The 27,152-nt window shown below is 41.9% G+C and overlaps 1 protein-coding gene across 1 annotated transcript in view; it reads right to left on the bottom strand.

Moving 5' to 3' along the window:
• LOC135533551 (NLR family CARD domain-containing protein 3-like) overlaps positions 1 to 26,704 on the bottom strand; it is a 31,476-nt gene extending 4,772 nt beyond the window's left edge. Inside the window, exons 1-8 of the mRNA XM_064960835.1 lie at positions 26,667 to 26,704; positions 24,602 to 24,688; positions 24,209 to 24,325; positions 4,829 to 5,064; positions 4,505 to 4,671; positions 1,947 to 3,886; positions 1,551 to 1,722; positions 819 to 979 (exon numbers count right to left, since the gene is read on the bottom strand). Coding sequence (XP_064816907.1) covers positions 819 to 979; positions 1,551 to 1,722; positions 1,947 to 3,886; positions 4,505 to 4,671; positions 4,829 to 5,064; positions 24,209 to 24,325; positions 24,602 to 24,688; positions 26,667 to 26,704 — 2,918 coding nt within the window. The remainder of the gene's footprint in view (positions 1 to 818; positions 980 to 1,550; positions 1,723 to 1,946; positions 3,887 to 4,504; positions 4,672 to 4,828; positions 5,065 to 24,208; positions 24,326 to 24,601; positions 24,689 to 26,666) is intronic.
• Between the last annotated feature and the right edge of the window lie 448 nt (positions 26,705 to 27,152).

A 27,152-nucleotide genomic window follows, 5' to 3' on the forward strand; every position in this document is an offset into this window, starting at 1 on the left:
GTGTTTTTGGTTAGTTAGCTGTATAGTAGCAGGCTAGTCTAGTTTAGGGGTGTTTTTGGTTAGTTCGTTAGCTGTATAGTAGTAGGCTAGTCTAGTTTAGGGGTGTTTTTGGTTAGTTAGTTAGCGGTATAGTAGTAGGCTAGTCTAGTTTAGGGGTGTATTTGGTTAGTTAGTTAGCTGTATAGTAGTAGGCTAGTCTAGTTTAGGGGTGTTTTTGGTTAGTTAGTTAGCTGTATAGTAGTAGACTAGTCTAGTTTAGGGGTGTTTTTGGTTAGCTAGTTAGCTGTATAGTAGCAGGCTAGTCTAGTTTAGGGGTGTTTTTGGTTAGTTAGTTAGCGGTATAGTAGTAGGCTAGTCTAGTTTAGGGGTGTTTTTGGTTAGTTAGTTAGCTGTATAGTAGTAGGCTAGTCTAGTTTAGGGGTGTTTTTGGTTAGCTAGTTAGCTGTATAGTAGCAGGCTAGTCTAGTTTAGGGGTGTTTTTGGTTAGTTAGTTAGCTGTATAGTAGTAGACTAGTCTAGTTTAGTGGTGTTGTGGGATATTTGTTTCTTTCCCAGCTCAGCCCCTTTACCGTGTGATTAAAATAAACCCTGAGTGTTTGACGGTAATTTAGTTGTCTGTGGTTTTTCGTTCTCATTGTTACTTTTTCACTATTATGATTTGCATACGTTATGTTACACACACACAGGACACACACACACACACACACACACACACACAGTCAGTAACTTTGTCCAAGTGTTGGTCAGAATGTTTGTCTTAACCAGCCTGATAAGTCCAACATGTCTGATATGAACATTGACATAAACCCTCTACATACTTGAGTTTCTCCAGTCTGCAGTGTGGATCCTCCAGTCCAGCAGAGAGCAGTCTGACTCCTGAGTCTCCTGGGTGATTGTAGCTCAGGTCCAGCTCTCTCAGGTGTGAGGGGTTTGACCTCAGAGCTGAGACCAGAGAAGCACAGCCTTCCTCTGTGACTAGACAGCCTGACAGCCTGCAAAGAGTCAAATCATATTAAAATCACACTGATATTCTTTGGTGGTTAAAATAGTGGCAGTATATTTTTTCAACATATTCAGATACATCAGTGTCCTGAAACCTGCCATATCTATTCATAAATTAATGTATCATCATTAAAAATTTCATTATTATAAATTATCATAATATTACTTGTAGAGAGACAAATGTATAGTACAAATATTATAGTAGACTGTCCAGACCAGTTTAAAAAGCAGTATCAGTCAGAAGACAGACAGTGAGGAATCAGATTTAGATTGTATTGAGTATACAGTCCTCACCATATCTATTTAGACAGTGAGGTATCAGATTTAGATTGTATTGAGTATACAGTCCACACCATATCTATTTAGACAGTGAGGTATCAGATTTAGATTGTATTGAGTATACAGTCCACACCATATCTATTTAGACAGTGAGGAATCAGATTTAGATTGTATTGAGCATACAGTCCACACCATATCTATTTAGACAGTGAGGAATCAGATTTAGATTGTATTGAGTATACAGTCCACAATATATATTATACTGACCTCAGAGTCTCCAGTTTACAGTGGGGATTCCCCAGTCCAGCAGAGAGCAGCTTCACTCCTGAATCCTTCAGGTCGTTGTTACTCAGATCCAGCTCTCTCAGGTGTGAGGGGTTTGAACTGAGAACTGAGGCCAACACTTCACAGGATGTGTCTGTGAGTTTACAGCCAATGAGTCTGCCAACACAGAAGAAATACTATGACAGACAGGTTATATTAAAATATTTTGCTTAGCTTTCCCTGCTTAAACTGTTAGCACTGCTCAAATAATGTGTATATTGTGCAGATCAGTTTGTAATATAGTTAGAGAGTTTTCAGCTGATAGAAAGTTTATTCAGCCAATATAACTGTTGGTCCATACAGTAAAGTTTGGTCTGAGGGATAGTCACATGAATACTTACAGAGCTTTCCTGCAGCCTCTCACAGCTGGGACCAGTCTCCTACGACCCTCCTCTGATGTCTTATATTCCTTCAGGTCAAACACATCCAGAACCTCCTCTGATATCTGCAGCATGTAGGCCAGCGCTGAACACTGAGCAAGGGAGAGGTTTTTGGATCTGTTCTCTGACCTCAAGTACACTTCGATTACTTTCTGTACTGACTGGTCTTTCATCTCTATCAGACAGTGGAAGAGATTGATGCACCTCTCAGGGGAGATGTTCTTCCTCTGCATCACCTTCAGGGATCGGATTGTTTTCTTGACGCTCTCTGGACTGCTTTCTGTCTGTGTCACCAGACCTCGTAGGAGTTTCTGATTGGCTGCCAGTGACATGCCATGAAGGAAGCGGACAAAAAGGTCCAGGTGTCCATTCTTACTCTCCAAGGCTTTATCCACGGCACTCTTCAGCAGCTCATCCAAGGTTAGCTCTTCAGACGCACCTCTAGACTTTCTCTTGAGGAAGGGCTTCAGTGCATCCATGTTCCTGGTTGTGTAACAATGGTACATGTAGACAGCTGAGAGAAACTCCTGAATGCTCAGATGAACAAAGCAGTACACCACTCTCTGAAATAACACAGACTCTTCTTTAAAGATTTGTGTGCACACTCCTGAGTACACTGAAGCTTCTTTGACATCAAGGCCAGCCTCTTTCAGGTCTTCTTCATAGAACATCAGATTACCCTTCTCCAGATTTTTAAACGCCAGCTTCCCCAGCTTCAGAAGAATTTCCTTATCTGACTCCATGAGCTCCTCTTGATCCATCTCATCTCTTCCATGATACTTCTGGTTCTTCAGGCTGGTCTGAATGAGCAGGAAGTGTATGGACATCTCAGTCAGAGTCTTGGGCATCTCTCTCCTCTTGTCTGTACTCAACATGTGTTCAAGGACTGTTGCAGAAATCCAACAGAAGACTGGAATGTGGCACATGATGTGGAGGCTCCTTGATGTCTTTATGTGTGAGATGATTCTGCTGGCCAGGTCCTCATCACTGAATCTCTTCCTGAAGTACTCCTCCTTCTGTGGGTCATTGAACCCCCGTACCTCTGTTACCTGGTCAACACACTGAGGGGGGATCTGATTGGTTGCTGCTGGTCGGGAGGTTATCCATAGGAGAGCAGAGGGAAGCAGATTCCCCTTGATGAGATTTGTCAGCAGAACATCAAGAGACGATGTCTGGGTGACATCAGACACCTTTTCATTGTGCTGGAAATCCAATGGAAATCTGCTTTCATCCAAACCATCCAAGATGAACATAGTTTTACAGGCAGTGAGTTTCTCTGCATTGCCTTTGTCTAGTTCTGTGTGGAAGTCATTTAAAAGTCTGAGAAGACTGTACTGGCGATCTTTGATCAAGTTCAGCTCCCGGAAAGGAAGCACAAATATGATCTCCACATCTTGATTAGCCTTCCCTTCAGCCCAGTCTAGGATGAACTTCTGCACAGAGACTGTTTTTCCGATGCCAGCGATGCCCTTCGTCAGCACAGTTCTGATGCGTCTCTCTTGGCCAGCTAAGGGTTTAAAGATGTCATTGCAGTGGATTGCTGTGTCATGTGAGGTTGGTGTCCTGGATGCTGTCTCTAGCTGCCACACCTCATGTTCATTGTTAACCGCTTCACTCTCTCCTTCTGTGATGTAGAGCTCTGTGTAAATCCTGTTAAGGGGAGTTTGAGTCCCTGCTGTTTCGATGCCTTCTATCACACATTCATACCTCCTCATCAGACTGTCTTTATGGTTTACTACAGCTCTCTGCAGACTGTCTTCATGGTTCACTACAGCTCTCTGCAGACTGTCTTCATGGTTTACTACAGCTCTCTGCAGACTGTCTTCATGGTTTACTACAGCTCTCTGCAGACTGTCTTCATGGTTTACTACAGCTCTCTGCAGACTGTCTTCATGGTTTACTACAGCTCTCTGCAGACTGTCTTCATGGTTTACTACAGCTCTCTGCAGACTGTCTTCATGGTTTACTACAGCTCTCTGCAGACTGTCTTCATGGTTTACTACAGCTCTCTGCAGACTGTCTTCATGGTTTACTACAGCTCTCTGCAGACTGTCTTCATGGTTTACTACAGCTCTCTGCAGACTGTCTTCATGGTTTACTACAGCTCTCTGCAGACTGTCTTCATGGTTTACTACAGCTCTCTGCAGACTGTCTTCATGGTTTACTACAGCTCTCTGCAGACTGTCTTCATGGTTTACTACAGCTCTCTGCAGACTGTCTTCATGGTTTACTACAGCTCTCTGCAGACTGTCTTCATGGTTTACTACAGCTCTCTGCAGACTGTCTTCATGGTTTACTACAGCTCTCTGCAGGCTGTCTTCATGGTTTACTACAGCTCTCTGCAGGCTGTCTTCATGGTTTACTACAGCTCTCTGCAGGCTGTCTTCATGGTTTACTACAGCTCTCTGCAGACTGTCTTCATGGTTTACTACAGCTCTCTGCAGACTGTCTTCATGGTTTACTACAGCTCTCTGCAGACTGTCTTCATGGTTTACTACAGCTCTCTGCAGACTGTCTTCATGGTTTACTACAGCTCTCTGCAGACTGTCTTCATGGTTTACTACAGCTCTCTGCAGACTGTCTTCATGGTTTACTACAGCTCTCTGCAGACTGTCTTCATGGTTTACTACAGCTCTCTGCAGACTGTATTTATGGTTTACTACAGCTCTCTGCAGGCTGTCATCCACTACAAGGAAGAGGAAAAGGATGTGTATCAGACACATTCGTTAACAGGATGAAGTGGGTCTTCACATCTACAGTAACTTATATTATCTCATATGATTGTAGTTAACTCTTAATCATATTGAGGCATTGACTTAGCACAGGTCTGCAAGTGTCCTTACTGTTTTCAGAGCCTCTTGCATCATTGGGTTCACTCAGGTGCTGTAGTACAGGACGTGTCCTGGATCTCTTTCTACACCGAGGACAGGCATAGTCTCCTGAAGGAGCAGGTTTCTCCCAGTATCTGGTGATGCACTGTCTGCAGAACCTGTGTCCACAGGTGATAGAGACTGGATCCCTCAGCACCTGCTGACACACTGCACACCTGGACTGATCCTCTGGCAGAGTAGACCATCCACTACAGAGATAAAGAAGAGAGAGATACTGATCCTCTAACAGAGTAGACCATCCACTACAGAGATAAAGGACAGAGAGATACTGATCCTCTAACAGAGTAGACCATCCACTACAGAGATAAAGGAGAGAGAGATACTGATCCTCTAACAGAGTAGACCATCCACTACAGAGATAAAGGAGAGAGAGATACTGATCCTCTAACAGAGTAGACCATCCACTACAGAGATAAAGGAGAGAGAGATACTGATCCTCTAACAGAGTAGACCATCCACTACAGAGATAAAGGAGAGAGAGATACTGATCCTCTAACAGAGTAGACCATCCACTACAGAGATAAAGGAGAGAGAGATACTGATCCTCTAACAGAGTAGACCATCCACTACAGAGATAAAGAGAGAGAGATACTGATCCTCTAACAGAGTAGACCATCCACTACAGAGATAAAGGAGAGAGAGATACTGATCCTCTAACAGAGTAGACCATCCACTACAGAGAAAAAGGAGAGAGATACTGATCCTCTAACAGAGTAGACCATCCACTACAGAGATAAAGGACAGAGAGATACTGATCCTCTAACAGAGTAGACCATCCACTACAGAGAAAAAGGAGAGAGATATTGATCCTCTAACAGAGTAGACCATCCACTACAGAGATAAAGGAGAGAGATACTGATCCTCTAACAGAGTAGACCATCCACTACAGAGATAAAGGAGAGAGATACTGATCCTCTAACAGAGTAGACCATCCAATACAGAGATAAAGGAGAGAGAGAGAGATATTGATCCTCTAACAGAGTAGACCATCCACTACAGAGATAAAGGAGAGAGAGAGATATTGATCCTCTAACAGAGTAGACCATCCACTACAGAGATAAAGGAGAGAGATACTGATCCTCTAACAGAGTAGACCATCCACTACAGAGATAAAGGAGAGAGAGAGATACTGATCCTCTAACAGAGTAGACCATCCACTACAGAGATAAAGGAGAGAGATATTGATCCTCTAACAGAGTAGACCATCCACTACAGAGATAACGGAGAGAGAGATACTGATCCTCTAACAGAGTAGACCATCCACTACAGAGATAAAGGACAGAGATACTGATACTCTAACAGAGTAGACCATCCACTACAGAGATAAAGAAGAGAGAGATACTGATTCTCTAACAGAGTAGACCATCCACTACAGAGATAAAGGAGAGAGATACTGATCCTCTAACAGAGTAGACCATCCACTACAGAGATAAAGGAGAGAGATACTGATCCTCTAACAGAGTAGACCATCCACTACAGAGATAAAGGACAGAGAGAGAGAGAGATACTGATACTCTAACATAGTAGACCATCCACTACAGAGATAAAGGAGAGAGAGCGATATTGATCCTCTAACAGAGTAGACCATCCACTACAGAGATAAAGGAGAGAGAGATACTGATCCTCTAACAGAGTAGACCATCCACTACAGAGATAAAGGACAGAGAGATACTGATCCTCTAACAGAGTAGACCATCCACTACAGAGATAAAGGAGAGAGAGATACTGATCCTCTAACAGAGTAGACCATCCACTACAGAGATAAAGGAGAGAGATACTGATCCTCTAACAGAGTAGACCATCCACTACAGAGATAAAGGAGAGAGAGAGAGAGATATTGATCCTCTAACAGAGTAGACCATCCACTACAGAGATAAAGGAGAGAGAGAGATATTGATCCTCTAACAGAGTAGACCATCCACTACAGAGATAAAGGACAGAGATACTGATACTCTAACAGAGTAGACCATCCACTACAGAGATAAGGAGAGAGAGAGATATTGATCCTCTAACAGAGTAGACCATCCACTACAGAGATAAAGGAGAGAGATACTGATCCTCTAACAGAGTAGACCATCCACTACAGAGATAAAGGAGAGATACTGATCCTCTAACAGAGTAGACCATCCACTACAGAGATAAAGGAGAGAGAGAGATATTGATCCTCTAACAGAGTAGACCATCCACTACAGAGATAAAGGAGAGAGAGAGAGATATTGATCCTCTAACAGAGTAGACCATCCACTACAGAGATAAAGGAGAGAGAGAGAGATATTGATCCTCTAACAGAGTAGACCATCCACTACAGAGATAAAGGAGAGAGAGAGATACTGATCCTCTAACAGAGTAGACCATCCACTACAGAGATAAAGGACAGAGATACTGATCCTCTAACAGAGTAGACCATCCACTACAGAGATAAAGGAGAGAGATACTGATCCTCTAACAGAGTAGACCAACTACTACAGAGATAAAGGAGAGAGATACTGATCCTCTAACAGAGTAGACCATCCACTACAGAGATAAAGGAGAGAGAGAGATACTGATCCTCTAACATAGTAGACCATCCACTACAGAGATAAAGGAGAGAGATATTGATCCTCTAACAGAGTAGACCATCCACTACAGAGATAAAGGAGAGAGAGAGATACTGATCCTCTAACAGAGTAGGCCATCCACTACAGAGATAAAGGAGAGAGAGATATTGATCCTCTAACAGAGTAGACCATCCACTACAGAGATAAAGGAGAGAGATACTGATCCTCTAACAGAGTAGACCATCCACTACAGAGATAAAGGAGAGAGATACTGATCCTCTAACAGAGTAGACCATCCACTACAGAGATAAAGGAGAGAGATACTGATCCTCTAACAGAGTAGACCATCCACTACAGAGATAAAGGAGAGAGAGAGAGATATTGATCCTCTAACAGAGTAGACCATCCACTACAGAGATAAAGGAGAGAGAGAGATACTGATCCTCTAACAGAGTAGACCATCCACTACAGAGATAAAGGAGAGAGATATTGATCCTCTAACAGAGTAGACCATCCACTACAGAGATAAAGGACAGAGATACTGATACTCTAACAGAGTAGACCATCCACTACAGAGATAAAGGAGAGAGAGAGAGATATTGATCCTCTAACAGAGTAGACCATCCACTACAGAGATAAAGGAGAGAGAGAGATACTGATCCTCTAACAGAGTAGACCATCCACTACAGAGATAAAGGAGAGAGAGAGATATTGATCCTCTAACAGAGTAGACCATCCACTACAGAGATAAAGAAGAGAGAGATACTGATCCTCTAACAGAGTAGACCATCCACTACAGAGATAAAGGAGAGAGATACTGATCCTCTAACAGAGTAGACCATCCACTACAGAGATAAAGGAGAGATACTGATCCTCTAACAGAGTAGACCATCCACTACAGAGATAAAGGAGAGAGATACTGATCCTCTAACAGAGTAGACCATCCACTACAGAGATAAAGAAGAGAGAGATACTGATCCTCTAACAGAGTAGACCATCCACTACAGAGATAAAGGAGACAGAGACATCTTGAACATTCATAGACAGACAGCTGGGAACAGTATACTCTGTTCATAGACAGACAGACAGATGGGAACAGTATACTCTGTTCATAGACAGACAGATGGGAATAGTATACTCTGTTCATAGACAGACAGATGGGAACAGTATACTCTGTTCATAGACAGACAGATGGGAACAGTATACTCTGTTCATAGACAGGGGAACAGTATACTCTGTTCATAGACAGACAGATGGGAACAGTATACTCTGTTCATAGACAGACAGCTGGGAACAGTATACTCTGTTCATAGACAGACAGACAGACAGATGGGAACAGTATACTCTGTTCATAGACAGACAGACAGACAGATGGGAACAGTATAATGTGTTCATAGACAGACAGACAGATGGGAACAGTATACTCTGTTCATAGACAGACAGGTGGGAACAGTATACTCTGTTCATAGACAGGGGAACAGTATACTCTGTTCATAGACAGACAGATGGGAACAGTATACTCTGTTCATAGACAGACAGCTGGGAACAGTATACTCTGTTCATAGACAGACAGACAGACAGATGGGAACAGTATACTCTGTTCATAGACAGACAGACAGACAGATGGGAACAGTATACTCTGTTCATAGACAGACAGCTGGGAACAGTATACTCTGTTCATAGACAGACAGATGGGAACAGTATACTCTGTTCATAGACAGACAGACAGATGGGAACAGTATACTCTGTTCATAGACAGACAGACAGATGGGAACAGTATACTCTGTTCATAGACAGACAGCTGGGAACAGTATACTCTGTTCATAGACAGACAGATGGGAACAGTATACTCTGTTCATAGACAGACAGATGGGAACAGTATACTCTGTTCATAGACAGACAGATGGGAACAGTATACTCTGTTCATAGACAGATGGGAACAGTATACTCTGTTCATAGACAGACAGATGGGAACAGTATACTCTGTTCATAGACAGATGGGAACAGTATACTCTGTTCATAGACAGACAGATGGGAACAGTATACTCTGTTCATAGACAGACAGATGGGAACAGTATACTCTGTTCATAGACAGACAGACAGATGGGAACAGTATACTCTGTTCATAGACAGACAGATGGGAACAGTATACTCTGTTCATAGACAGACAGCTGGGAACAGTATACTCTGTTCATAGACAGACAGATGGGAACAGTATACTCTGTTCATAGACAGACAGATGGGAACAGTATACTCTGTTTATAGACAGATGGGAACAGTATACTCTGTTCATAGACAGACAGCTTGGAACAGTATACTCTGTTTATAGACAGATGGGAACAGTATACTCTGTTCATAGACAGACAGCTGGGAACAGTATACTCTGTTCATAGACAGACAGCTGGGAACAGTATACTCTGTTCATAGACAGACAGATGGGAACAGTATACTCTGTTCATAGACAGACAGCTGGGAACAGTATAATCTGTTCATAGACAGATGGGAACAGTATACTCTGTTCATAGACAGATGGGAACAGTATACTCTGTTCATAGACAGACAGATGGGAACAGTATACTCTGTTCATAGACAGATGGGAACAGTATACTCTGTTCATAGACAGACAGATGGGAACAGTATACTCTGTTCATAGACAGACAGATGGGAACAGTATACTCTGTTCATAGACAGACAGATGGGAACAGTATACTCTGTTCATAGACAGACAGATGGGAACAGTATACTCTGTTCATAGACAGACAGATGGGAACAGTATACTCTGTTCATAGACAGACAGATGGGAACAGTATACTCTGTTCATAGACAGACAGATGGGAACAGTATACTCTGTTTATAGACAGATGGGAACAGTATACTCTGTTCATAGACAGACAGCTTGGAACAGTATACTCTGTTCATAGACAGACAGATGGGAACAGTATACTCTGTTCATAGACAGATGGGAACAGTATACTCTGTTCATAGACAGACAGCTGGCAACAGTATACTCTGTTCATAGACAGACAGATGGGAACAGTATACTCTGTTCATAGACAGACAGATGGGAACAGTATACTCTGTTCATAGACAGATGGGAACAGTATACTCTGTTCATAGACAGACAGCTGGGAACAGTATACTCTGTTCATAGACAGACAGATGGGAACAGTATACTCTGTTCATAGACAGACAGATGGGAACAGTATACTCTGTTCATAGACAGACAGATGGGAACAGTATACTCTGTTCATAGACAGATGGGAACAGTATACTCTGTTCATAGACAGACAGCTGGGAACAGTATACTCTGTTCATAGACAGACAGATGGGAACAGTATACTCTGTTCATAGACAGATGGGAACAGTATAATGTGTTCATAGACAGACAGACAGATGGGAACAGTATACTCTGTTCATAGACAGACAGCTGGGAACAGTATACTCTGTTCATAGACAGACAGATGGGAACAGTATACTCTGTTCATAGACAGGGGAACAGTATACTCTGTTCATAGACAGACAGATGGGAACAGTATACTCTGTTCATAGACAGACAGCTGGGAACAGTATACTCTGTTCATAGACAGACAGACAGGCAGATGGGAACAGTATACTCTGTTCATAGACAGACAGCTGGGAACAGTATACTCTGTTCATAGACAGACAGATGGGAACAGTATACTCTGTTCATAGACAGACAGCTGGGAACAGTATACTCTGTTCATAGACAGATGGGAACAGTATACTCTGTTCATAGACAGACAACTGGGAACAGCATACTCTGTTCATAGACAGACAGACAGATGGGAACAGTATACTCTGTTCATAGACAGACAGACAGATGGGAACAGTATACTCTGTTCATAGACAGACAGATGGGAACAGTATACTCTGTTCATAGACAGACAGCTGGGAACAGTATACTCTGTTCATAGACAGACAGATGGGAACAGTATACTCTGTTCATAGACAGACAGATGGGAACAGTATACTCTGTTTATAGACAGATGGGAACAGTATACTCTGTTCATAGACAGACAGCTTGGAACAGTATACTCTGTTTATAGACAGATGGGAACAGTATACTCTGTTCATAGACAGACAGCTGGGAACAGTATACTCTGTTCATAGACAGACAGCTGGGAACAGTATACTCTGTTCATAGACAGACAGATGGGAACAGTATACTCTGTTCATAGACAGACAGCTGGGAACAGTATACTCTGTTCATAGACAGATGGGAACAGTATACTCTGTTCATAGACAGACAGATGGGAACAGTATACTCTGTTCATAGACAGACAGATGGGAACAGTATACTCTGTTTATAGACAGATGGGAACAGTATACTCTGTTCATAGACAGACAGCTTGGAACAGTATACTCTGTTCATAGACAGACAGATGGGAACAGTATACTCTGTTCATAGACAGATGGGAACAGTATACTCTGTTCATAGACAGACAGCTGGCAACAGTATACTCTGTTCATAGACAGACAGATGGGAACAGTATACTCTGTTCATAGACAGACAGATGGGAACAGTATACTCTGTTCATAGACAGATGGGAACAGTATACTCTGTTCATAGACAGACAGCTGGGAACAGTATACTGTGTTCATAGACAGACAGATGGGAACAGTATACTCTGTTCATAGACAGACAGACAGATGGAAACAGTATACTCTGTTCATAGACAGACAGATGGGAACAGTATACTATGTTCATAGACAGATGGGAACAGTATACTCTGTTCATAGACAGATGGGAACAGTATACTATGTTCATAGACAGGGGAACAGTATACTCTGTTCATAGACAGACAGATGGGAACAGTATACTATGTTCATAGACAGATGGGAACAGTATACTCTGTTCATAGACAGACAGATGGGAACAGTATACTCTGTTCATAGACAGACAGATGGGAACAGTATACTCTGTTCATAGACAGACAGCTGGGAACAGTATACTCTGTTCATAGACAGACAGATGGGAACAGTATACTCTGTTCATAGACAGGGGAACAGTATACTCTGTTCATAGACAGACAGATGGGAACAGTATACTCTGTTCATAGACAGACAGACAGATGGAAACAGTATACTCTGTTCATAGACAGACAGATGGGAACAGTATACTATGTTCATAGACAGATGGGAACAGTATACTCTGTTCACAGACAGACAGATGGGGACAGTATACTCTGTTCATAGACAGACAGATGGGAACAGTATACTCTGTTCATAGACAGACAGATGGGAACAGTATACTCTGTTCATAGACAGGGGAACAGTATACTCTGTTTATAGACAGACAGGTGGGAACAGTATACTCTGTTCATAGACAGGGGAACAGTATAATCTGTTCATAGACAGACAGACAGATGGGAACAGTATACTCTGTTCATAGACAGATGGGAACAGTATACTCTGTTCACAGACAGATGGGAACAGTATACTCTGTTCATAGACAGATGGGAACAGTATACTCTGTTCACAGACAGATGGGAACAGTATACTCTGTTCACAGACAGACAGCTGGGAACAGTATACTCTGTTCATAGACAGATGGGAACAGTATACTCTGTTCATAGACAGACAGATGGGAACAGTATACTCTGTTCATAGACAGGGGAACAGTATACTCTGTTTATAGACAGACAGGTGGGAACAGTATACTCTGTTCATAGACAGACAGCTGGGAACAGTATACTCTGTTCATAGACAGATGGGAACAGTATACTCTGTTCACAGACAGATGGGAACAGTATACTCTGTTCACAGACAGACAGCTGGGAACAGTATACTCTGTTCATAGACAGATGGGAACAGTATACTCTGTTCATAGACAGACAGATGGGAACAGTATACTCTGTTCATAGACAGGGGAACAGTATACTCTGTTTATAGACAGACAGGTGGGAACAGTATACTCTGTTCATAGACAGACAGATGGGAACAGTATACTCTGTTCATAGACAGGGGAACAGTATACTCTGTTTATAGACAGACAGATGGGAACAGTATACTCTGTTCATAGACAGACAGCTGGGAACAGTATACTCTGTTCATAGACAGACAACTGGGAACAGTATACTCTGTTCATAGACAGACAGATGGGAACAGTATACTCTGTTCATAGACAGACAGCTGGGAACAGTATACTCTGTTCATAGACAGACAGATGGGAACAGTATACTCTGTTTATAGACAGACAGATGGGAACAGTATACTCTGTTCATAGACAGACAGCTGGGAACAGTATACTCTGTTCATAGACAGACAGATGGGAACAGTATACTCTGTTCATAGACAGATGGGAACAGTATACTCTGTTCATAGACAGATGGGAACAGTATACTCTGTTCATAGACAGGGGAACAGTATACTCTGTTCATAGACAGCTGGGAACAGTATACTCTGTTCATAGACAGATGGGAACAGTATACTCTGTTCATAGACAGACAGCTGGGAACAGTATACTCTGTTCATAGACAGATGGGAACAGTATACTCTGTTCATAGACAGACAGCTGGGAACAGTATACTCTGTTCATAGACAGACAGATGGGAACAGTATACTCTGTTCCTAGACAGACAGCTGGGAACAGTATACTCTGTTCATAGACAGACAGCTGGGAACAGTATACTCTGTTTATAGACAGACAGATGGGAACAGTATACTCTGTTCATAGACAGACAGATGGGAACAGTATACTCTGTTCATAGACAGACAGATGGGAACAGTATACTCTGTTTATAGACAGACAGGTGGGAACAGTATACTCTGTTCATAGACAGGGGAACAGTATACTCTGTTTATAGACAGACAGGTGGGAACAGTATAATCTGTTCATAGACAGACAGACAGATGGGAACAGTATACTCTGTTCATAGACAGATGGGAACAGTATAATCTGTTCATAGACAGACAGACAGATGGGAACAGTATACTCTGTTCATAGACAGATGGGAACAGTATACTCTGTTCATAGACAGGGGAACAGTATACTCTGTTCATAGACAGACAACTGGGAACAGTATACTCTGTTCATAGACAGACAGATGGGAACAGTATACTCTGTTCATAGACAGACAGATGGGAACAGTATACTCTGTTCATAGACAGACAGCTGGGAACAGTATACTCTGTTCATAGACAGGGGAACAGTATACTCTGTTCATAGACAGACAGCTGGGAACAGTATACTCTGTTCATAGACAGACAGATGGGAACAGTATACTCTGTTCATAGACAGACAGCTGGGAACAGTATACTCTGTTCATAGACAGACAGATGGGAACAGTATACTCTGTTCATAGACAGACAGATGGGAACAGTATACTCTGTTCATAGACAGGGGAACAGTATACTCTGTTCATAGACAGATGGGAACAGTATACTCTGTTCATAGACAGATGGGAACAGTATACTCTGTTCATAGACAGACAGACAGATGGGAACAGTATACTCTGTTCATAGACAGACAGATGGGAACAGTATACTCTGTTCATAGACAGACAGGTGGGAACAGTATACTCTGTTCATAGACAGGGGAACAGTATACTCTGTTCATAGACAGACAGCTGGGAACAGTATACTCTGTTCATAGACAGACAGACAGATGGGAACAGTATACTCTGTTCATAGACAGCTGGGAACAGTATACTCTGTTCATAGACAGATGGGAACAGTATACTCTGTTCATAGACAGACAGACAGATGGGAACAGTATACTCTGTTCATAGACAGACAGATGGGAACAGTATACTCTGTTCATAGACAGACAGGTGGGAACAGTATACTCTGTTCATAGACAGACAGCTGGGAACAGTATACTCTGTTCATAGACAGACAGATGGGAACAATATACTCTGTTTATAGACAGACAGATGGGAACAGTATACTCTGTTCATAGACAGATGGGAACAGTATACTCTGTTCATAGACAGACAGATGGGAACAGTATACTCTGTTCATAGACAGACCGACAGATGGGAACAGTATACTCTGTTCATAGACAGACAGACAGATGGGAACAGTATACTCTGTTCATAGACAGGGGAACAGTATACTCTGTTCATAGACAGACAGCTGGGAACAGTACACTCTGTTCATAGACAGGGGAACAGTATACTCTGTTTATAGACAGACAGATGGGAACAGTATACTCTGTTCATAGACAGACAGCTGGGAACAGTATACTCTGTTCATATACAGGGGAACAGTATACTCTGTTCATAGACAGACAGATGGGAACAGTATACTCTGTTCATAGACAGACAGATGGGAACAGTATACTCTGTTCATAGACAGACAGCTGGGAACAGTATACTCTGTTCATATACAGGGGAACAGTATACTCTGTTCATAGACAGACAGATGGGAACAGTATACTCTGTTCATAGACAGACAGATGGGAACAGTATACTATGTTCATAGACAGACAGCTGGGAACAGTATACTCTGTTCATAGACAGATGGGAACAGTATACTCTGTTCATAGACAGATGGGAACAGTATACTCTGTTCATAGACAGATGGGAACAGTATACTCTGTTCATAGACAGACAGATGGGAACAGTATACTCTGTTCATAGACAGACAGATGGGAACAGTATACTCTGTTCATAGACAGACAGCTGGGAACAGTATACTCTGTTCATAGACAGATGGGAACAGTATACTCTGTTCATAGACAGATGGGAACAGTATACTCTGTTCATAGACAGATGGGAACAGTATACTCTGTTCATAGACAGACAGATGGGAACAGTATACTCTGTTCATAGACAGACAGATGGGAACAGTATACTCTGTTCATAGACAGATGGGAACAGTATACTCTGTTCATAGACAGACAGCTGGGAACAGTATACTCTGTTCATAGACAGACAGATGGGAACAGTATACTCTGTTCATAGACAGACAGCTGGGAACAGTATACTCTGTTCACAGACAGACAGATGGGAACAGTATACTCTGTTCATAGACAGACAGATGGGAACAGTATACTCTGTCCATAGACAGATGGGAACAGTATACTCTGTTCATAGACAGACAGATGGGAACAGTATACTCTGTTCATAGACAGACAGATGGGAACAGTATACTCTGTTCATAGACAGACAGCTGGGAACAGTATACTCTGTTCATAGACAGACAGACAGATGGGAACAGTATACTCTGTTCATAGACAGGGGAACAGTATACTCTGTTCATAGACAGACAGACAGATGGGAACAGTATACTCTGTTCATAGACAGCTGGGAACAGTATACTCTGTTCATAGACAGACAGACAGATGGGAACAGTATACTCTGTTCATAGACAGACAGACAGCTGGGAACAGTATACTCTGTTCATAGACAGACAGCTGGGAACAGTATACTCTGTTCATAGACAGATAGACAGCTGGGAACAGTATACTCTGTTCATAGACAGCTGGGAACAGTATACTCTGTTCATAGACAGACAGCTGGGAACAGTATACTCTGTTCATAGACAGACAGATGGGAACAGTATACTCTGTTCATAGACAGACAGATGGGAACAGTATACTCTGTTTATAGACAGACAGATGGGAACAGTATACTCTGTTCATAGACAGACAGCTGGGAACAGTATACTCTGTTCATAGACAGACAGCTGGGAACAGTATACTCTGTTCATAGACAGACAGATGGGAACAGTATACTCTGTTCATAGACAGACAGCTGGGAACAGTATACTCTGTTCATAGACAGATGGGAACAGTATACTCTGTTCATAGACAGATGGGAACAGTATACTCTGTTCATAGACAGACAGATGGGAACAGTATACTCTGTTCATAGACAGACAGATGGGAACAGTATACTCTGTTCATAGACAGACAGCTGGGAACAGTATACTCTGTTCATAGACAGATGGGAACAGTATACTCTGTTCATAGACAGATGGGAACAGTATACTCTGTTCATAGACAGATGGGAACAGTATACTCTGTTCATAGACAGACAGATGGGAACAGTATACTCTGTTCATAGACAGACAGATGGGAACAGTATACTCTGTTCATAGACAGATGGGAACAGTATACTCTGTTCATAGACAGACAGCTGGGAACAGTATACTCTGTTCATAGACAGACAGATGGGAACAGTATACTCTGTTCATAGACAGACAGCTGGGAACAGTATACTCTGTTCACAGACAGACAGATGGGAACAGTATACTCTGTTCATAGACAGACAGATGGGAACAGTATACTCTGTCCATAGACAGATGGGAACAGTATACTCTGTTCATAGACAGACAGATGGGAACAGTATACTCTGTTCATAGACAGACAGATGGGAACAGTATACTCTGTTCATAGACAGACAGCTGGGAACAGTATACTCTGTTCATAGACAGACAGACAGATGGGAACAGTATACTCTGTTCATAGACAGGGGAACAGTATACTCTGTTCATAGACAGACAGACAGATGGGAACAGTATACTCTGTTCATAGACAGCTGGGAACAGTATACTCTGTTCATAGACAGACAGACAGATGGGAACAGTATACTCTGTTCATAGACAGACAGACAGCTGGGAACAGTATACTCTGTTCATAGACAGACAGCTGGGAACAGTATACTCTGTTCATAGACAGACAGACAGCTGGGAACAGTATACTCTGTTCATAGACAGCTGGGAACAGTATACTCTGTTCATAGACAGACAGCTGGGAACAGTATACTCTGTTCATAGACAGACAGATGGGAACAGTATACTCTGTTCATAGACAGACAGATGGGAACAGTATACTCTGTTTATAGACAGACAGATGGGAACAGTATACTCTGTTCATAGACAGACAGCTGGGAACAGTATACTCTGTTCATAGACAGACAGCTGGGAACAGTATACTCTGTTCATAGACAGACAGATGGGAACAGTATACTCTGTTCATAGACAGACAGCTGGGAACAGTATACTCTGTTCATAGACAGACAGCTGGGAACAGTATACTCTGTTCATAGACAGACAGCTGGGAACAGTATACTCTGTTCATAGACAGACAGCTGGGAACAGTATACTCTGTTCACAGACAGACAGCTGGGAACAGTATACTCTGTTCATAGACAGACAGCTGGGAACAGTATACTCTGTTCATAGACAGACAGCTGGGAACAGTATACTCTGTTCATAGACAGACAGATGGGAACAGTATACTCTGTTCATAGACAGACAGCTGGGAACAGTATACTCTGTTCATAGACAGACAGCTGGGAACAGTATACTCTGTTCATAGACAGACAGATGGGAACAGTATACTCTGTTCATAGACAGACAGCTGGGAACAGTATACTCTGTTCATAGACAGACAGATGGGAACAGTATACTCTGTTCATAGACAGACAGATGGGAACAGTATACTCTGTTCATAGACAGACAGATGGGAACAGTATACTCTGTTCATAGACAGACAGATGGGAACAGTATACTCTGTTCATTGACAGCTGGGAACAGTATACTCTGTTATTAGACAGACAGATGGGAACAGTATACTCTGTCCATAGACAGCTGGGAACAGTATACTCTGTTCTTAGACAGGGGAACAGTATACTCTGTTCTTAGACAGACAGATGGGAACAGTATACTCTGTTCATAGACAGACAGATGGGAACAGTATACTCTGTTTATAGACAGACAGATGGGAACAGTATACTCTGTTCATAGACAGACAGATGGGAACAGTATACTCTGTTCATAGACAGACAGATGGGAACAGTATACTCTGTTCATAGACAGACAGATGGGAACAGTATACTCTGTTCATAGACAGACAGATGGGAACAGTATACTCTGTTCATAGACAGACAGATGGGAACAGTATACTCTGTTCATAGACAGACAGCTGGGAACAGTATACTCTGTTCATAGACAGACAGATGGGAACAGTATACTCTGTTCACAGACAGACAGATGGGAACAGTATACTCTGTTCATAGACAGACAGATGGGAACAGTATACTCTGTTCATAGACAGATGGGAACAGTATACTCTGTTCATAGACAGACAGATGGGAACAGTATACTCTGTTCATAGACAGACAGATGGGAACAGTATACTCTGTTCATAGACAGGGGAACAGTATACTATGTTCATAGACAGACAGACAGATGGGAACAGTATACTCTGTTCATAGACAGACAGACAGATGGGAACAGTATACTCTGTTCATAGACAGACAGATGGGAACAGTATACTGTGCTGTCTGAGGGTAGAAGCCTCTGGAATGAATAACATGTCCGCTAGAGTTTTAGATTCTTCACAAACCGGTGTGCCTCAGACCAACTACCATACCCCGTTCAAAGGCACTTAAATATGTTGATTTGCTCATTCACCCTCTGAATGACACACACACAGTCCATGTCTCAACTGTCTCAAGGCTTGATGCTAATTATTTAACCCGTCTCCTCCCCTTCATCTGCACTGATAGAAGTGGACTTAACAAGTGACATCAACTAGGGATCATATCATTCACCTGGATTCACCAGGTCAGTCTGTCGTGGAAAAAGCAGGTGTTCAAAATGTTTTGTTCACTCAGTGTCTTCAAATATAAACATAAACAACTAATGATAAGCAGATGCTTTACAGTAAATACTCAGATACACAAATACATCTGGGGTCAAAGGTCCCTGATCCATCACTAAACAGTAAATACTCAGATACACAAATACATCTGGGGTCAAAGGTCCCTGATCCATCACTAAACAGTAAATACTCAGATACACAAATACATCTGGGGTCAAAGGTCCATGATCCATCACTAAACAGTAAATACTCAGAAACACAAATACATCTGGGGTCAAAGGTCCCTGATCCATCACTAAAATGTATAGGACATTCCATAGAGAAGTCACTGTTCATGGACAGATGACTGGGAACTGGAGAGACTGAGTTTGGTTGGAGATTCTGGAAAACATAATGCATCACCTTGAAACTTCATTATAAAATATATCAAAATTATATATCAATAGATTACATACATTATATATTACATTTACATTACATTTAAGTCATTTAGCAGACGCTCTTATCCAGAGCGACTTACAAATTGGTGAATTCACCTTCTGACATATATAAAGCATTAAAATATATCAACATTATATATCAATAGATTACATACATTATATATAAAGCATTAAAATATATCAACATTATATATCAATAGATTATATACATTACATAAAGCATTAAAATATATCAAATCAAATTTTATTTGTCACATACACATGGTTAGCAGATGTTAATGCGAGTGTAGCGAAATGCTTGTGCTTCCAGTTCCGACAATGCAGTAATAACCAACAAGTAATCTAACTAACATTTCCAAAACTAATTTCTTATACACAGTGTAAGGGGATAAAGAATATGTACATAAAGATATGAATGAGTGATGGTGCAGAGCAGCATAGGCAAGATACAGTAGATGGTATCGAGTACAGTATATACATGTGAGATGAGTATGTAAACAAAGTGGCATAGTTAAAGTGGCTAGTGATACATGTATTACATAAGGATGCAGTCGATGATATAGAGTACAGTATATACGTATACATATGAGATGAATAATGTAGGGTATGTAAACATTATATTAGGTAGCATTGTTTAAAGTGGCTAGTGGTATATTTTACATACTTTTCCATCAATTCCCATTATTGAAGTGGCTGGAGTTGAGTCAGTGTGTTGGCAGCAGCCACTCAATGTTAGTGGTTGCTGTTTAACAGTCTGATGGCCTTGAGATAGAAGCTGTTTTTCAGTCTCTCGGTCCGAGCTTTGATGCACCTGTACTGACCTCGCCTTCTGGATGATAGCGGGGTGAACAGGCAGTGGCTCGGGTGGGTGTTGTCCTTGATGATCTTTGTGGCCTTCCTGTAACATCGGGTGGTGTAGGTGTCCTGGAGGGCAGGTAGTTTGCCCCCGGTGATAGTTTGTGCAGACCTCACTACCCTCTGGAGAGCCTTACGGTTGTGGGCGGAGCAGTTGCCGTACCAGGCGGTGATACAGCCCGCCAGGATGCTCTCGATTGTGCATCTGTAGAAGTTTGTGAGGGCTTTTGGTGACAAGCCAAATTTCTTCAGCCTCCTGAGGTTGAAGAGGCGCTGCTGCGCCTTCTTCACGATGCTGTCTGTGTGAGTGGACCAATTCAGTTTGTCTGTGATGTGTATGCCGAGGAACTTAAAACTTACTACCCTCTCCACTACTGTTCCATCGGTGTGGATAGGGGGGTGTTCCCTCTGCTGTTTCCTGAAGTCCACAATCATCTCCTTAGTTTTGTTGACGTTGAGTGTGAGGTTATTGTCCTGACACCACACTCCGAGGGCCCTCACCTCCTCCCTGTAGGCCATCTCGTCGTTGTTGGTAATCAAGCCTACCACTGTTGTGTCGTCCGCAAACTTGATGATTGAGTTGGAGGCGTGCGTTGCCGCGCAGTCGTGGGTGAACAGGGAGTACAGGAGAGGGCTCAGAACGCACCCTTGTGGGGCCCCAGTGTTGAGGATCAGCGGGGTGGAGATGTTGTTGCCTACCCTCACCACCTGGGGGCCGCCCATCAGGAAGTCCAGTACCCAGATGCACAGGGCGGGGTAGAGACCCAGGGTCTCGAGCTTGATGACGAGCTTGGAGGGTACTATGGTGTTAAATGCCGAGCTGTAGTCGATGAACAGCATTCTCACATAGGTATTCCTCTTGTCCAGATGGGTTAGGGCAGTGTGCATTGTGGTTGAGATTGCGTCGTCTGTGGACCTATTTGGGCGGTAAGCAAATTGGAGTGGGTCTAGGGTGTCAGGTAGGGTGGAGGTGATATGGTCCTTGACTAGTCTCTCAAAGCACTTCATGATGACGGAAGTGAGTAGTCGTTTAGCTCAGTTACCTTAGCTTTCTTGGGAACAGGAACAATGGTGGCCCTCTTGAAGCATGTGGGAACAGCAGACTGGTATAGGGATTGATTGAATATGTCCGTAAACACACCAGCCAGCTGGTCTGCGCATGCTCTGAGGGCGCGGCTGGGGATGCCGTCTGGGCCTGCAGCCTTGCGAGGGAACGAAGCGAGGCGGCCATCTCTGTCGGCGCCATTATATATCAATAGATGATATACATTACATAAAGCATTCAAATAAACACCATTACATGAAGCAACAAACAAACACTAAAAACATGAAGAACACCCTCATCACTTCATCCTAATACTGAGTCATTTACTGATTCACTTCATCCTAATACTGAGTCACTTACTGATTCACTTTATCCTAATACTGAGTCACTTACTGATTCACTTCATCCTAATACTGAGTCACTTACTGATTCACTTTATCCTAATACTGAGTCACTTACTGATTCACTTCATCCTAATACTGAGTCACTTACTGATTCACTTCATCCTAATACTGAGTCACTTACAGATTCACTTCATCCTAATACTGAGTCACTTACTGACTCACTTCATCCTAATACTGAGTCACTTACTGATTCACTTCATCCTAATACTGAGTCACTTACTGATTCACTTCATCCTAATACTGAGTCACTTACTGATTCACTTCATCCTAATACTGAGTCACTTACTGATTCACTTTATCCTAATACTGAGTCACTTACTGATTCACTTCATCCTAATACTGAGTCACTTACTGATTCACTTCATCCTAATACTGAGTCACTTACTGATTCACTTCATCCTAATACTGAGTCACTTACTGATTCACTTTATCCTAATACTGAGTCACTTACTGATTCACTTCATCCTAATACTGAGTCACTTACTGATTCACTTTATCCTAATACTGAGTCACTTACTGATTCACTTCATCCTAATACTGAGTCACTTACTGATTCACTTCATCCTAATACTGAGTCACTTAGTGATTCACTTCATCCTAATACTGAGTCACTTAGTGATTCACTTCATCCTAATACTGAGTCACTTAGTGATTCACTTCATCCTAATACTGAGTCACTTACTGATTCACTTCATCCTAATAGAATCACTTACTGATTCACTTCATCCTAATAGAATCACTTACTGATTCACTTCATCCTAATATTGAGTTGTCACATACAGATACTGATTCACTTCATCTCAGTTCCACTTTAATCCTATTGAGTCACATACTTCACAATATGTCCATATATACAGTACCAGTCAAACAGTGACACAATAAAATAACAATAATGAGACTATAAGGAGAACCAGTACTGAGTCAATGTGCAGGGTACCAGGTAGTTGAGGTAATAATGAGACTATAAGGACTACCAGTACTGAGTCAATGTGCAGAGAACCAGGTAGTTGAGGTAATAATGAGACTATAAGGAGTACCAGTACTGAGTCAATGTGCAGGGTACCAGGTAGTTGAGGTAATAATGAGACTATAAGGAGTACCAGTACTGAGTCAATGTGCAGGGTACCAGGTAGTTGAGGTAATATGTACATGTAGGTAAAGGTAAAAGTGACTAGAAAATCAGGATAGAGATTACCACTCCTCATCCAGGGAGTGCACACACACACACACACACACACACGCACACACACACACACACACACACACACACACACACACACACACACACACACACACACACACACACACGGAGGGAATGTTGTGTTTGTTTAATATTGTTTTAGGACTATGAAAATGGACAAAATTATTAGCCTATGGATTATGAAAACAACAACAATAAATGTGAAAATGGGAGAGGAGAAATGACTAGAGACAGTGTTGTTTAACTCACTGACCAGGACCCATGAGTTCTTCTTACCTTTGTTCAGTAGAAAAGTCTCCCTCTCTAAAGTTTATAGGAGGTTCCATAGACCAGTCACTCTTCATGGACACACAGCTGGGAACAGGGGAGGCTGGTCTCTCCTGCTGGATTGGTCTTCAACACAACAGAGACAAACATTACATCTCTCATCGACTCTGAGCTCAGATGGGGAAACATAAGAAGAGTTTCACAAATAGAACTGACTTCCAGACGTTAGTTAACGTGCGCGAGCAGTGTGTCATTATTAATGACGAAATTCATTTAGCATCGCGAGCGTTGTCGTCAGTCTGTCAGCCCGCTAAAAGGCCGGTGTCACACTGTAACAAACTCCATCGTTATTCCCCAAGATCATCTCAGTCCACTCTGCGCGTAACCGGCTTGGCGCCACACCGAACGTGGACGCGGACAGTTCTGTACGGGGACGCGGACAGTTCTGTACGGGGACGCGGACAGTTCTGTACGTGGACGCGGACAGTTCTGTACGGGGACGCGGACAGTTCCAGAACACAGACATGAGCAGTGCAACACAATCAACTGAACCCAGTCTTGACAGTGGGTAACATTGGTAATATTAATTTTTTATCATTATGTAAAACAAACATTCTACGTTTTTTTGTAACAATATGTTGAGATCTGGGTCCACATCCACAAAGTGTCTCAGAGTAGAACATTGGTCGTATAAGTGCTGAGAATAAAGACAGTTTACACTTTATGGGTATAAATTAAAGCTATGCATGAAGTCTCTAGTCCCACCTAGTCAGCAGATATTTAGGACACCTCGTGAGCTGTCCTAAGTAGTTAAGAGTTAACAGCAGGTGTCTTGATAATACTATAGAATAATGCAGTGAGTCAGTGGTTCCTGTGCCTCATGTAATTGCATTGCAGTAGTTAAAAATAATGTTTTTATATTTCTGTATGATCAATCCATTAATAATATAGACCTACATGCAACAGCAAGTCTTGTGCTTTTGGCGCTGAGTTATGTATAATAATTATGTATAACTGCATAGCATTTTGTCTTCATTTTGGCAGATTAACTCATGCTTATTTCTGAAGATTAACTCAGGTTGGAGTTGGAGCTGTGACCGAAAGGTGGCTGGTTCGAATCCCGGGTCGGGTGCTGGAAAAAACAGGTGGAATTGATCTGACCACTGGAGGGCTGCTGGGTTCACATCCTCAAAACATGAACCTTTTGTTGATCAGAACTCTAGAGGTTCTTCTTCACTGAACCCCAAAATATATATAACTTTTATTGATTTCATATTTTAAGGAAGTGATAGAAGCCTTTTTGGCTCTATAAGGAACCTTGTTTTCTAAACACGTTTTTCTTTTGATGATTTAATTATCTACATCATGTTATTTGAGAGTGTATAATAATAAACATGTTTACATCATGTTATTTCAAGTTCTCCCTTTGAAGCACAACATCACATTGTTAAATAATAGTCCTAAATTGGGCATGGCTATAAATTGGGCATTTGAAGGCATCTAGGGTGTAATATGAGTTTGATGAAAATTAACATTGTTGCAACGTTGTAGGCAACATTATTGGCAAGTGACTTGATACCTACTATGCCAAAGATATTTAGAGTTCTTAAACGGGTGTGAAGAGTTGTACATTGCAATGAGTACAGTCAGGGTGCCGTGGAACCCCTGCAGTACCTCCACAGACCCCGGATTGAGAACCCCTGCAGTAGATCCACAGACCCCGGATTGAGAACCCCTGCAGTACCTCCACAGACCCCGGATTGAGAACCCCTGCAGTACCTCCACAGACCCCGGATTGAGAACCCCTGCAGTACCTCCACAGACCCCGGATTGAGAACCCCTACAGTACCTCCACAGACCCCGGATTGAGAACCCCTGATTTAGCAGATGCTCTTATCCAGAGTGATAAACAGTAAGTGCATTCATCTTAAGATATCTAGGTGAGACAACCACATATCACAGTCAAATATACAGGATACCAACATTCCTGTTAAATAATGGATATATAGATGTCTAGGTGAGACAACCACATATCACAGTCTAATATACAGGATACCAACATCCCTGTTAAATAATGGATATATAGATATCTAGGTGAGACAACCACATATCACAGTCTAATATACAGGATACCAACATTCCCGTTAAATAATGGATATATAGATATCTAGGTGAGACAACCACATATCACAGTCTAATATACAGGATACCAACATCCCTGTTAAATAATGGATATATAGATATCTAGGTGAGACAACCACATATCACAGTCTAATATACAGGATACCAACATCCCTGTTAAATAATGGATATATAGATATCTGGGTGAGACAACCACATATCACAGTCTAATATACAGGATACCAACATTACATTCCTGATTAACAATGGATATATCGTGTTTCATCTTCAGATAGCTATTTATTTTTTATGAACTCGATAAATTCTTTATAAATGGTCATCTTACCTCTTATCTTTGGTGTCATGTCCCCCAGAGAGATGCATTTTAGAGGCAGGGCCCCCCCTCCTCTCTCTCCCCAGAAAGACTCATTTTAGAGCACTGACCCCTAAACAGAGATCCAACATGTTGGTTGTGGTTAATATGGTGACAACTAATTACTGAATGTCAATTGTTCACATTTATCCATTATCTCTTTTGAGAAATAAAACATTTACTAACAGACATATAGAAACAATCAGGTGATTTAATGCAATCACATGAATATGTAGTTGTGACATTTCATCTCCATGGCAACTGTCTGTAATAATAATAAGTCACTGTTTGTTAAGGTAGTTATAGACAGTACAGCAACAACAATAATAATAATAAGTCACTGTTTGTTAAGGTAGTTATAGACAGTACAGCAACAATAATAACAATAATAATAATAATAATAAGTCACTGTTTGTTAAGGTAGTTATAGACAGTACAGCAACAATAATAATAAGTCAC

The sequence above is a fragment of the Oncorhynchus masou genome, unplaced genomic scaffold (assembly GCF_036934945.1).
Source record: "Oncorhynchus masou masou isolate Uvic2021 unplaced genomic scaffold, UVic_Omas_1.1 unplaced_scaffold_2442, whole genome shotgun sequence".
In the NCBI taxonomy this organism is placed as follows: Eukaryota; Metazoa; Chordata; class Actinopteri; order Salmoniformes; family Salmonidae; genus Oncorhynchus; species Oncorhynchus masou.